The 12,201-nt window shown below is 57.5% G+C and overlaps 4 protein-coding genes across 4 annotated transcripts; 3 read left to right on the forward strand and 1 right to left on the reverse strand.

Annotated features, from left to right (window-relative positions):
• Window positions 1-941: 941 nt before the first annotated feature.
• Window positions 942-2,972, reverse strand: BXZ73DRAFT_91184 (Alg9-like mannosyltransferase family-domain-containing protein; the record flags this gene model as incomplete). The annotated part of the gene is made up of 8 exons (XM_048025889.1): window positions 942-1,261; window positions 1,317-1,512; window positions 1,563-1,708; window positions 1,757-2,240; window positions 2,307-2,497; window positions 2,546-2,617; window positions 2,667-2,792; window positions 2,846-2,972. 8 exons carry the CDS (start codon window positions 2,970-2,972, stop codon window positions 942-944), a joined length of 1,662 nt encoding a protein of 553 aa, XP_047875823.1.
• A 325-nt stretch (window positions 2,973-3,297) lies between these two features.
• BXZ73DRAFT_50130 (uncharacterized protein) lies at window positions 3,298-3,826 on the forward strand (the record flags this gene model as incomplete). The annotated part of the gene is made up of 4 exons (XM_048020385.1): window positions 3,298-3,455; window positions 3,509-3,554; window positions 3,604-3,644; window positions 3,694-3,826. Coding segments are annotated over 4 exons (378 nt in total), but the record flags the coding sequence as incomplete, so codon positions are not given.
• Window positions 3,827-5,426: 1,600 nt separating this feature from the next.
• BXZ73DRAFT_50160 (uncharacterized protein) lies at window positions 5,427-6,110 on the forward strand (the record flags this gene model as incomplete). The annotated part of the gene is made up of 2 exons (XM_048020391.1): window positions 5,427-5,617; window positions 5,675-6,110. The coding sequence occupies 2 exons, from the start codon at window positions 5,427-5,429 to the stop codon at window positions 6,108-6,110; spliced, it is 627 nt and encodes a 208-aa protein (XP_047875825.1).
• An 837-nt stretch (window positions 6,111-6,947) lies between these two features.
• On the forward strand, window positions 6,948-9,025 carry BXZ73DRAFT_91185 (amidase signature enzyme; the record flags this gene model as incomplete). The annotated part of the gene is made up of 6 exons (XM_048025890.1): window positions 6,948-7,241; window positions 7,337-7,526; window positions 7,584-7,946; window positions 8,002-8,363; window positions 8,417-8,550; window positions 8,611-9,025. 6 exons carry the CDS (start codon window positions 6,948-6,950, stop codon window positions 9,023-9,025), a joined length of 1,758 nt encoding a protein of 585 aa, XP_047875826.1.
• Between the last annotated feature and the right edge of the window lie 3,176 nt (window positions 9,026-12,201).

Raw genomic sequence — 12,201 nt, forward strand, 5'->3', positions numbered from 1 at the left:
GTGAAGAGCGATGGCGGAGTCAGGCGTCCGTGCGGGGCTTGACTCCGCGCTCGAGATGCTCTGCACCCCGTGCGAGCTGCCCCCGACGCTCGGGAGAGGGCGCGGGCTCACGCATAACACGGGGGTGCTGAAGCCGGAGCTGTAGGGATGGGCTTGCGGGAACGGCACCTGCGCAGGGGGGAAATCGTGGCGGACGAACTCCATGGACGATGTGGGGCTGGGGGAGCGACGCTCGGGGCCGGTGCTGATGCTGCTGCTGTCGTCGTCGGGTGTGACGGCGCGCTGGATGATCATAGGATGCGAATCTAGGTTCTGGAGGAACTCCGGGTTCGAAGGAGCGAGTGTCGTGTGTGAGCGTGGTGGTGGAGGCGGATAGTGGGGCGGAAAAGGCGGGAGCGAGCGCACGTGCGCGGGGTCCTTGCGCATGTTGGGAGTCCACTCGTATGGCATCCAAAGTGCGGGGCTGGGGGGAGGGCAGGGAGAGAGGCGGGGACTTGGCTCGTGCGTCCAGGGAGTGGAGAGTATGCTGGGGAAAAAGTCCATGGGTTCCGCACCTACGAAGGCTGAAAAGCATCCTGGAGGTGGACGGACGGGTCATGGACTCCATATGTAGTCGGGGCAATGCGTACTAGGCATGGTCGACGCAGGCGTGCAACACGGGGCCGTGTAGCCGCAGGCGCCTTAGGAGGCGAAAAGCGTCGCTGGGACATAGAGGCGACAACGAGGCCCGGGCTCAGTGACGAGATCTGGTGCGATCGAATGTAGCGAGGACTGTACAAGGAGCCGTAAATATGGCGAAGCCTCTTATACTCGGAGACATGGTTCCTCACCTGGAATCGAAACGGACACGTGGTCGAGGCGCGCTGAAGTCGCGAGTGACGGTTTGGGCTGACAGGATGAATGATGTATCGCTCCCCCGCTGCCGTCTCGTCTGGATTCGTCTACCTCGCCGGAGTTGAAGCGATATTTTGAGGAGTTAGGCAATCTCTGTCGATATCGAATATTCCGAGGCTGAATCCGTCCTTCCAGCCCACTTCCATCGTTTCTCCGATGTGATCGAGAGAGAGGTGAGGATACACGCGGCTTCTCTCAACCACGCATCGGGAGTTCGCTTCTCCCAGCAACCGTACCGCGTGGAAAGGAGCAACCAAAATAGTACCTAGCGGCGTGGTATCAATGGGATGCAGTTGCAGCCCCCGGAGGACCCGGGGTGATGATGCACCGGAAAAGTCGGAAACGGTGACTGTGTTGTGTATGACATCTGATAGTGTAGATAGAAGTCAATATATGCCCAACAGTCGGCATGGAAAACGAACCCTTGATAGACACCGCCAGGAGATGTCTTGGAGGCATGTAGGTCTTCCAGTAGACGACATGGAAATTCTGCTTTGGCAAGCCATTCACGGGATCATAGATGATGTCGTGTACACGGAATAAGGACGGGACAACACCGCCTTGATGGAGAACTCCGAAGAGGACAGCAAGGGTGATGTTCGCAACAATCCATACAACCTGCAGCTGCTTTTCAGCACAGATGACATGCGGAGTAGTAGCATGCCTACCCAGAAAAACCTCCCCGCACGCAAGATGCGACCATTATTGACGACGAAGGCAATCATGGGGGCTATCAGAGGGGTCAAGAAGCGGGGTTCTTGATGAGGTTGAATCGAAAGAAGCAACACGGCCGACCATCTTAACCGATTTAAGACTGAAAACAGTCAGATCTAATGAGTGATCTTATTGGCGTTCGACTCACCCGTCTGAATACGCTCAACAGCCCCAAGCTTACGCTTGTCATCCTCCAAAGTCTTCTCGCGAATGCGCGGGCTGTACAAGTCCCACTCCGCAACGAACGTATATGCAAGGAGTGCAGGCGTCGCGATCATCGGCAGGTTGACGAGTATGTGCAGCCAGCGAGGGTGGAGTCCGTGTTGAGCAAGGTTCGATGGGAGCATATTGTACTGGAGGAAGTTGAGGGGAGTAAATTCGAGGTGACTGGGTCGGAGCTGATTCTGGAAGTACGCTGTGTCTGCGTACGCAATGCACACTCCCGTGGCAAGAGCGGCGACTATGGCCGGGGAGATCAAACGCAGCAGAGTGCGGAAAGAATTGGGGGATTCGCGTAGGCTCCATCGGAGCACCTCGAGGGCCTGAGGAAGGAAGAAAGCCCCAAACGTTATCCGGGTAAAGAGGCCCAAAACAGCCACCGAGGATATTGCCGACAAAATGAGAGCAGGATGCTAGGTACGCGGAGAAGGTGATGAGGACTCAGGACTCAGGACTCAGGACGGGGCTAATGAACTCACCACAGAGTATGACTTCAAGCTCTCCCCAACCAGTAACGCCTTGAGCATCCACAGAGAAGATGCGACCAGGACGGCTTCGATAGAGTTGGAGAAAGCTCTGACTTGGAAGGTATGGAGAACATAGGACGAGCCGAGGAGTAGCAATGCTGGCATTCTCGCAGAGTCATGTACCAAGTGATATGTCGCGAAGTCTAGGACATGGTCGGTCGAATGTGTATATATTCACGCTGAGCACGTACCAAGCAAGAATGACGAGCCCAAGAATGACAATCTTTCCGCGGTGAATATCACTCTGGGTGCAAGGTCTCTGTCTGGGTGGACTTGAACGCATACACGGATGAAACAAGCCAATGGACTTACCCGGAAGAAGTGTCTTCAATAAAATGAAAGGTACGCCAGTTGTCAACCACACGGGCACGATGGAACGGCACGGGAAGACCGGCAGCCATTCCCAGGTCAAGTGCGAGTGAACACCAAGGGTAGGGCCTGCTCGGCCAGTTAACTTGAAAGATAGAGAAACGACGTTAAAGAATACACACCAGCCGTGACCTCTCCATTCTGAAAGTACTCATCCGGGTGAATGAATCCTGTCCCATACAGCGCGAAGCAGGTCCTAAGAATGACCAGAGCTATGTAGACATTGCTGGGCTTGTACACGCGACCCATCTATGTGAGACCGAGTGCAGGGGGAGGGACAATTTGGGGAGACGAGAAAGAGTCCACAAGGCAGAGAGGAGTGCAGCAGCGGGCGTGGAAGTTGGTAGTAGGCATCTTGTCGCCGGATTCGACGCGGTCGTCGGTAGAGAAAGGCGCGCTGAACGGAGCGCTTATGTACTCACGCGTCTTGCCTTCCGACCACCACTCTCGCCTTCCTTCTCTCGCGTCCTGCGGGCTCATCAGTGTGCCGAGCTCGTGGAAATCTGCGTCATGGTGAGCTTATCTTGCGTCTTCGCGCGCGCTGGGAGGTCACTGATCCCCGTCCACATTTGCTCAGGCATCCCTTCATTTCTGCTCCGAGTGCAACAATCTCCTGTACCCCAAAGCCGATCCTCAACGTCGTGTCATGGTCTACGCATGCCGTATATGCGCATTCGATGAGATTGGGGAGAACCAGTGTGTCTACCGGAACGACTTGCTCACAGTCACAAAGTAAGTCCCCATGTCGTAGTGTCCGACTGTACCGGGTACTGACCCGCCTGAAGAGAGCAAATGGGTGTCATTAATGACCTCGGTACAGACCCCACGCTGGTACGTGGACTGATTTTATTCGCGGTGATCATCCTCAATCAGTCTTCAGGGGCACCAGAAGATGACTTGTCCACATTGTGGCCACGATGAGTAAGTCGCGCCATTTCCTGAGCCCCTGGCGCTCCTGATCCTCTCTCAGTGCCGTATTCTTCCAAGACCAGTCAAAGCGCAAGGAGACGCGCATGACGCTTTTCTACGTGTGTACAAAATGTAACAAGTCCTTCACGGATCCGAATGTTGTGGTAGAGACGCTTGGGGTTGAAGGGGGATGACTGTGGGTTATTCAGTGCGTTGCCGATCTCCTTTGCCCTCCCCAGTTGTAGATTAGTATCTATAATGTTCATCGCCTTCTGTCTTGCAACCCCTCCGACTTCCTACTTCCCAGTGACAACATCGATGAGTCGAGGCCCGTTCTTTCCACGAGAAGTCGCAACTCGTGGCAACAAAGGCCACGCGAGGAACAATGGATCGTGCGGATCTCGGCCTGGCGGGTGATGGGACCGGCCACGCCCCAACGCACGCCCCCGCCTCGTGCCCTCGGCTACGTGAGTACAAAATCTTTGGCTGCCCCCCACCGCGACCCCTACACCCCGCTTCGCACCTGGTGCATCCTTCACCTACATGTACGGTATGGCTCTATCTCGCCCAGCCACCCACCGCTCTCGTTCAGATATGAAGTTTCTCATCGAGTCAAGCCCTCAGCAGCGGCCCGTCCGCGACGATCACCTCTCTCGCTCATATCCTCCCACATCCTCCATGTCGACACCAGTCACGGGCACCCCATCTAGCCCTTCCCGCCAACCTCGACGCTCCATGTCCCCCGAACCCTGGACACTCTCCTCATCCGACCTCCCTTCTCCCATGCGGCGCTCTGCAGGCCCCACCCTCAGTCTCGCACGAGAAGCTCAGGAAGAAAGCTATAACGACATCACGCCGCGCGCCGCGCGCCCCCCTGGTCCTCTTCCATCTGACGACCCATCTGGCAGCCGGCGAAGTCCTTCTAAATCCCGTTCCTCGCCCTCATCTCCCGCGCAACAAACGCGCACCAGCCAAGGCTCGCGCAAGTACCACAGTCCCCGTGTCGAGACAGACAGCGAACCTGAAGAGCCGTCCCACCCACCCTCGCGCTCCTGGCATTTGCCCTCTGTGGAGCGTCTCGACCCCGAAGAGCCGCGCTCCCCGCCGGCGGTGCCATACATCCCCGGCCTCTCGCGCATGACGAGCCCCCCGCGGCGACAGTCGCGGCCAAAGACGAAGCGGAGCAACGTCGGGGGGAGCGGCAGCGTCGCGCAGCGGCGGATGGTCGACATCTCGGGCAGCTTCTCGTCCGACAGTGGTGTCGGTGCGTCGCCCATGTTCAGCAGCCCGCTCACGTCCCTCCCACTCGCGGAACTCCCGCGCACGACGTCCGAGTCGTCCATCGACCGGAGTACGTATCCATCTGAGCGCCCTGAGCGCTCAGAGTTCCGCCGCCCGTCTCCGCTTGGTTCACCGTCGCAGTCGCCGCTCGCCCTCCCTTCACAAACCCTCCCGGTGTCCCCCAGCCACCTCTCCGCGAGCCCGCGGTCTTCGCGCGAAGACCTCCGCCCCATCCACCCGCAGACGCCTACAGAGTCAAGCCCCGGGCCCGTGAGCCCCTACAACGTCCCTGTACCGCTGAGTCCCGGCTCGACGCTCGCCCAGACGCGGCCCCCGTCGCCCTCGTCGGTTTCGCCGGGACCGTCCAAATCGCATGCAGGCCGGAGCAAGGAGATGGACCGCTCGCCGTCACCGCCGGGGGTGCCTGCCGTAAGGCATTCGCGGTTCTACATGATGGATGAGATGATCACGCTCAAGGTACGCTCCGCGCCGGACACTCAGAACTTCTGACTGATGAGGACGCAGGTGGAGAACACGCTCTTCCGCGTGCACCGCTACTTCCTCGAGCGCGACTCGGCGTACTTCAAGGAGTTCTTCCAGAACACCGTCGTGGGCTACGCGGGCAAGTCGGACCAGACTGCGATCACGTTCGCGGACGTCTCCTGCCGCGAGTTTGAATGTCTCCTCCAGTTCCTCTACCACGGGTGCGTATCCTGTGACTATCACGCCCTTCACGCGTGCTCACGGCCCACCCCATCTAGCGCCTCCGCAAACCCGTACGAGTCCGTGCTCGACCAGGTGCTCCTGCTCTCGACGGCATCCACGCTCGGCTTCGCCGCGGCGCGCGCACACGCGATCGCTGCGCTCGACGCATCCTCGCCGCGGCTCGACGCCGTCGAGCGTGTCTTCCTGGCCGAGAAGTACTCGATCCCGACTTGGCTCCGGCCGGCGTACGTCGAGCTGTGTGCGCGCAGCACGCCGCTCGAGGACACGGAGGCGGAGGTGCTCGGGCTGCAGACGACGGCGCGGCTGGCGCGGGCGCGCGAGGCGGTGCTCGAGGAGAAGGTGGAGGAGTGGCGGCGGGCGGTGGAGCGGATGGGAAAGGGCGAGGCGGTCAACCCTGCGGACATGCAGACGCACGAGGCGCGCCTCGTCGAGCGCGTCGTGGACCGCGTATTCCCCATGGCCCGGTGCTAGTGTTGACGTTGAGGCTTTGAGGACTCGTGCGTCGATCTGGTGGAATCCGGCTCCTTCATCTGTAGCATATTAGGTATGGCACAACACATCACGACCTCATGACACGTTCACTACACTTGTTTCAGTCTCCCCTCCCACCTTCGTTTACGACCGTTCGCAACCCTGAGTACATACTTGTATGGATACAGCACCGAGGCTGAATACGTCGTCCTTCGGTTGGGGTGCGTGCAGGTCACCAGTACCGTGTGTCTCGAATCGTACCTGCGCGGGACGTAGGACCCCCCTGTAATATTGGATGAGGAGGAGGAAGAGGAGAGGATCTAGAGTCTTTGCAGGATTCGATAACGCGGGGCGTCACGGTCATGTGACAGCGCGACATTCCCAAAAATAAATCGAACTCCGATATATATATTGCTGATTGATTATGGGCCTTTGGCTCGACTCCCTGCAAAACGCTCTCAGCTCCTAGCCAGACTTCACACACTAGCGTGGCCATCCAAGAAGGGTCATCATCTCCGTTGGCTTACTCAGAGCTACGGCCTGCCCTTGCAATTCAAACCACTTTCGGAGTCCGGACTCCTCCATGGCCGTGGCCCATCAAACGGCGCGCAGTATGAAACCTGGCATGTTCCGTACTTCCTGCATCGGCCGTACGTGTTTATACCTATTTGTATCCTCCTGCTTCTCCGCCTCTCTCACATACTGATAGACCGCTGGGAACCTGCTTTTCGAATCCAGACCCACGCCCTCTCACGCACACCCAGGAGCGCGTGCACAGCGCCGATAAGCGTCCGACGCTCCTTCAGTAGCCCATAAAAGCTCTGCTCGCCGTCCAGCATGAAGAAGACGACGCCGGCCGAACCGCAGGTTGCTGCTCATCCTGAACTCGACTCCAAGATGCGCTCTCGCGGACTCTCGCTGCGCTTGGCGGTCGCTTCGCTCATCACTTTCGTCCTCGCGCTCGTGTGGGTCGGATACGGTTTTGACGTGGATATCGCCCCGGGCCTGCACTTGAACCTGCGCGTGGATGTAGATAAGACCTCCAAGTTCCCCGACTTGTATGAAGCATCTATCACGGAGCTGCAAGACGGCATGGAAAAAGGGCTCTTTACGAGTGTCGATCTGGTCAAGGTGAGATCAGGGGAAGCTCATCACGTCGTCGATCCTGTTATGTTCTACGCATAGCTCGGCGCTTTGGGGTCTTTATCGCTGATGGTCTTTCAAAGGCCTATTTCGCCCGCATCGACGAAGTTAACCTCAAAGGCCCCGTCCTCCGCACGGTCATCGAGATGAACCCCAGTGCCCTTCAGCAAGCGGCCGACCTCGACCTCGAACGGAAAACAAAAGGCGCGCGTGGCCCTCTGCACGGCATTCCCATACTCCTCAAAGACAACATCGCGACGATGGCCAGCGAAGGTCCGCGCCTCCTTCTTCCTTTATGTCTCACCTCTCACATTCCTTTTTGTTCCCCAGGCATGAACACCACCGCTGGCTCCTTCGCGCTCCTCGGATCCATCGTCCCGCGTGATGCGCACGTCGCCGCCAAACTGCGCGCCGCCGGGGCCATCCTCCTCGGCAAAGCGAACCTCTCCGAGTGGGCGAATTTCCGTGGAAACGTGCCGTCGGGCTTCTCCGGCAGAGGAGGGCAGGCGAGTTCGCCGTACGTTCCCTTGGGCGACCCGTGCGGCTCGAGCTCAGGTAGCGGCATCGGGGGCGCGATTGGCCTCGCCGCGGCGACGCTGGGATCCGAGACGGACGGATCGATCGTGTGCCCGAGCAACTTCAACAACCTAGTTGGAATCAAGCCTACGGTGGGGCTCACGTCGCGCGCAGGAGGCGAGTGGGCATCCAGACATGTTCGGTGGACCAGTACTAAACTCATCCCATGCAGTCATTCCTATCTCTGAACATCAGGACACGGTGGGGCCCATGTGTCGCTCGGTGACGGACGCGGCGATGGTGCTCTCAGTGATTGCGGGGCGCGATCCGCGCGATAACTTTACGCTCGCGCAGCCGCCTATCGTCCCAGACTACACAAAGGCGCTGGACAAGAACGCGCTAAAGGGCGCGCGGCTTGGCGTTCTGCGCCAATTTCTTGCAAACGTCGATCCAGTCATCGTGGCGGCGTTCAACTCGTCGCTGGTCACGATGAAGAAGCTGGGGGCGACGATCGTCGACCCGGTGGACTTCCCATCGTTCGAGGAGCTGCAGGCGTCGAACAACGAGACGATCGTGCTCAACGTCGATTTCAAGGTAGACAAAGCCTATTCGTATTGCTGTTGAGAGAGAAGCTCAGAAACATATAGGTTGACGTCAACAGCTATATCGCCGAGCTCGTCGAAGTCCCTACGGGCGTCGAAAACCTCGCTGGCCTCATTCAATTTAATACCGACCACGCGAACGAAGAGCTCATCCCGCCCTTCTGGGATGACCAGTCCCAGTACGCTCCTTCTCTCGCGCTTGCCCTGGTACTTTCCCGCTTGACGCTCTCCTCCCCCAGGTTCATCACCTCCGAGAGCACCACCGTCAACCAAACTTTCTTCGACGCGCTCGCCGCCGACCGCGACCTCGGCGCGACGCGCGGGATCGACGCCGCGCTCGCCGCACACCGCCTCGACGCCCTCATCCTCCCCACCGACGTCTCCTCCACGCCCGCGGCGATCGTCGGCTACCCGATCGTCACCGTCCCGCTCGGCTTCTTCCCGCCCGACACCCCGCTCGCGCCCGCGGAGCCGACGCGCGAGGGCGGGCCGAACAGGCCGTTCGGGCTCTCGTTCCTCGGCACGGCGTTCAGCGAGTTCGGGCTCGTGGGGATGGCGTTCGCGTACGAGCAGGCGACGCACACGCGCTTGGCGGTGAGGGCGTTCCCGGCGGCCGTGCCAAAGACACAGCTTGTGGATGTGGTGGGGAGGTGACGAGGCGAGCGAGGGGAAGTCGAAATTGAGTCTTCTTTGAAGTTTATCGCGAGCGACGCTCATGTGGTGTACGCAATCATGCCAGCAATCGTAGTTGGGAAAGGAAACGACTTCACGGTCTGGCAGGCCGCCACCACACGTGAGCTTATGATTCCGAGCACAGATGTCGACGAGAGCTCACACCGGCGGGGAACATGTTGATGACTGATTGGAGAGGAGAAAAGAGGTGCGGGAAACAGTGTAGAGAGTTCGAATTGCGACATGCTCGCTCGACGCGAAAGTGCCGATATGGGAACGAGCGCCGGCATCCCCTTCCACGCAGCGCAACTGCGTTTCGACCTTTGGCCGACAATGACACACTGCCACGGCTCCCGATCTGCCACCTCCATGAGGTCTTTCTGGTTTGGAGCATGCTAAAGTGAGTCCTCGCCTCTCTCTCACTCCAGAACAATGTTCCGTTGTTTCAGCAAGACACGAACAGTGCCAATAGTGACTATCTCGGCCGCATGTGCGGAACGGAAGCGTCTATAGGTGGGTGTGGTTTGGCTGTTTTCAAGTGGTGCCGTGGGCGACCAACGTTTCCATGATTCTGAGAGAAGGTACTTAATGCGCATCGCGTGTCATGGGTCCCGGTCATCATCGTCCCACCCCGACGAGGCCACACTCTAGTCCGCCCGGTGCACTCCACATTCCGGTCTAGCATCGATGACAACTCCAGACGGATTGAGCTCAGTCATTGTCCAGTTTTTTGGCATGTATGTGTACCTTTCTACGTCCCGAGAATTGTGGATTCTGACCCTCTTTCAGCCAGTTCCAAGGTTACTGTCAAATAGCAGCAGTAGGTTCGGAAGCGTCGTGTTTCACGTTTTTTCCAAATAACTCATTGTACGCAGCGATCATTGTATATGAATACCTCATCACACTGTCCACCGAGGTCACTTTTTACTGGTCCTCTTGGCGAAAACCAACCGGCGCGCTGGTGCTGTTCACGCTCAACCGATACCTATCACTGGGATACTTCATCTACCTACCCATCTATATATTCTTCATTCCAAACCCTGCACCTGTGAGCTATACTCCACCACATGCTGGTTTTCTTCCTACTTTGCTCACCGAGAAACACTCACGATAGACGTAGGTGGTGACAGTGCTCAAAAGCAGGAAAACATCTCACCCGTCGGGAATCTTAGGCTACTGGTGGCCGCTCGTTTTCAAGTAACACTTGAATCACTGCTTCCAATCCCATGGACATGTAAGAGTGTTCTCCGTGGATCTTTCAAAGCTGCTAAACGCAAATCCAGTATTCTCCGCGATGCGAATATTCGCTATCTCGCGCAATCGCGCGGTGGCTACTTCCATCTTCATACTGTCGTCTGTCCAGGTTGTTGTCAATTTAGTGAGTGACTACATCTGCGATTTACAGGGTCTGAGCTGACGAGTGCTACAGTATCGTGTACCGCAGGTGGTAGTCGCTCAGATCGACCCCACAAGTACTGTGACCGAAGTAAACGTACCCGAGGCCCTTCAACATATGTAGATGGATCCGTCCTCACCCCCTTTCACTTCAAAGCAATTTCTTACCTACATTTCACAGATGTGCGGTGCAGTCATACTCGGACTAGGAGGGATGATGACTTATCATCACTTTACAGTCACAATCGTTTCGAGGGTAGCGCTCATTATAGCTGACATTCTTGCGGTTTCTACCACGTGGTACAAGTTAGGGAATACTCAACTTTCTGTGAATCCAACGGTGCGCAATGTCGGCGTACTCTCAAATGTCCTTTTGCGCGATGGTGGGTATCATTTCTCAAGGTCACAGAGTGGATCGTTAAACCCCCTTCTTCTGACAGGTACACTCTACTTCATGTATGTTGTCACCATCTGAGCACGATCCATTCTTATGAGCGTCCGTCTTCTTGTGCGCAGCACACTATCCCTCTTGAACGCCTTGCATCTGGTGCTTACCCTCATTTCCGTGAGTTTTTATTCATCGTCTGTCAACCGCCACTCATGTGCTGCAACCCAGGTCAAGTTTGTAGGGTTTGGCGATGGGTCATATGCTAGCATTATCACCGTCTTCCTGGACCCGTGAGCGAATCCGTCGCTACTCTTTGCTTCGCCGTGTCTCACGGTCTCCAATATTTCAGCCTCACCTCCATCCTCGTGTCGCGCTTCCTCATGAATCTACAAGTCGCGAACAAGAAGCTTTCCGGTATCACCTCCTCGGCCGATTCCGGGGAACTCGACTCAGTGGTCTTCCACCGGGTGATCGGCTCCTTGGGAACGCCGCTTGACTTCGGCCCTACCGAGGACGTTGGAGAGTACGAGAGAGAGTATCAGAACGACACCGACCATGTCCGCGAATCTTATGAGAACGTCGACGTGCACGTCGAGGACGCGCGTTCGTAGGGATCTGGTCGGTTCTTCTGTGTGGGTGGAATTAAGCACGGTAGTTCTGTCGCGCGATGCACTGTCTCCAGATACCGTAGCTTACCACTCTGCGACAGCAAAGCGATCTCAGTACGTTACAGTGTATCTATAGGACTTCTTTCTTGCTCACAGGTTGTGTTTAGCGCATCGGTGACTGGTGAGTGCTCGACATTGTGGAACGAGATCTTGTGCTGCAGGAGGAAGCGCTTTCGTGTCATTGACATATCGATCGCCGGAGAAAGGGGCCGTCTCGCTCTCCAAATCACGCCCGGGATGGAACTGTCCCGATTGGTCCCAACCAAGGCGGACAGTGCATATCGAATCCCGCAATAGTGCACGACGATCCGCCAGTGACGATGTTGACTCCAAAGAGCACGATGGCCGTGTCCGTGCAACCGCAAGGCTCGGATGCACGAACAGGCCGAGAGAATGTGTCGAGAAAGCGCAGAGATCGCCGTGCAATTATGCTCACATGAGCCTACCTCGTCTCGCTTCACTCCATGCCCTGAATGCGTCCTTCCGTCCTCCTCCTCACCAATCGCCTCCCCGTCCCATGTAACCGTCCGCATGATCGTCGTTTGTGTCCTGCGAACTGCACGGTCTTGACGGTGCGATCTGAAGCTGGACTCCGGGGACCGCATGGGGAGATATGAACGAGGGCCGAATGGACTTAGAGGGAGAGAACCGAACGTCTGACTTGCCGCTGTGGAAACCATTTCTGAAGGGCGGCACTTGTCGCCGCA

This window comes from Epithele typhae (genome assembly GCF_022376455.1).
Source record: "Epithele typhae strain CBS 203.58 chromosome Unknown BXZ73scaffold_40, whole genome shotgun sequence".
Taxonomy (NCBI): Eukaryota; Fungi; Basidiomycota; class Agaricomycetes; order Polyporales; family Epitheliaceae; genus Epithele; species Epithele typhae.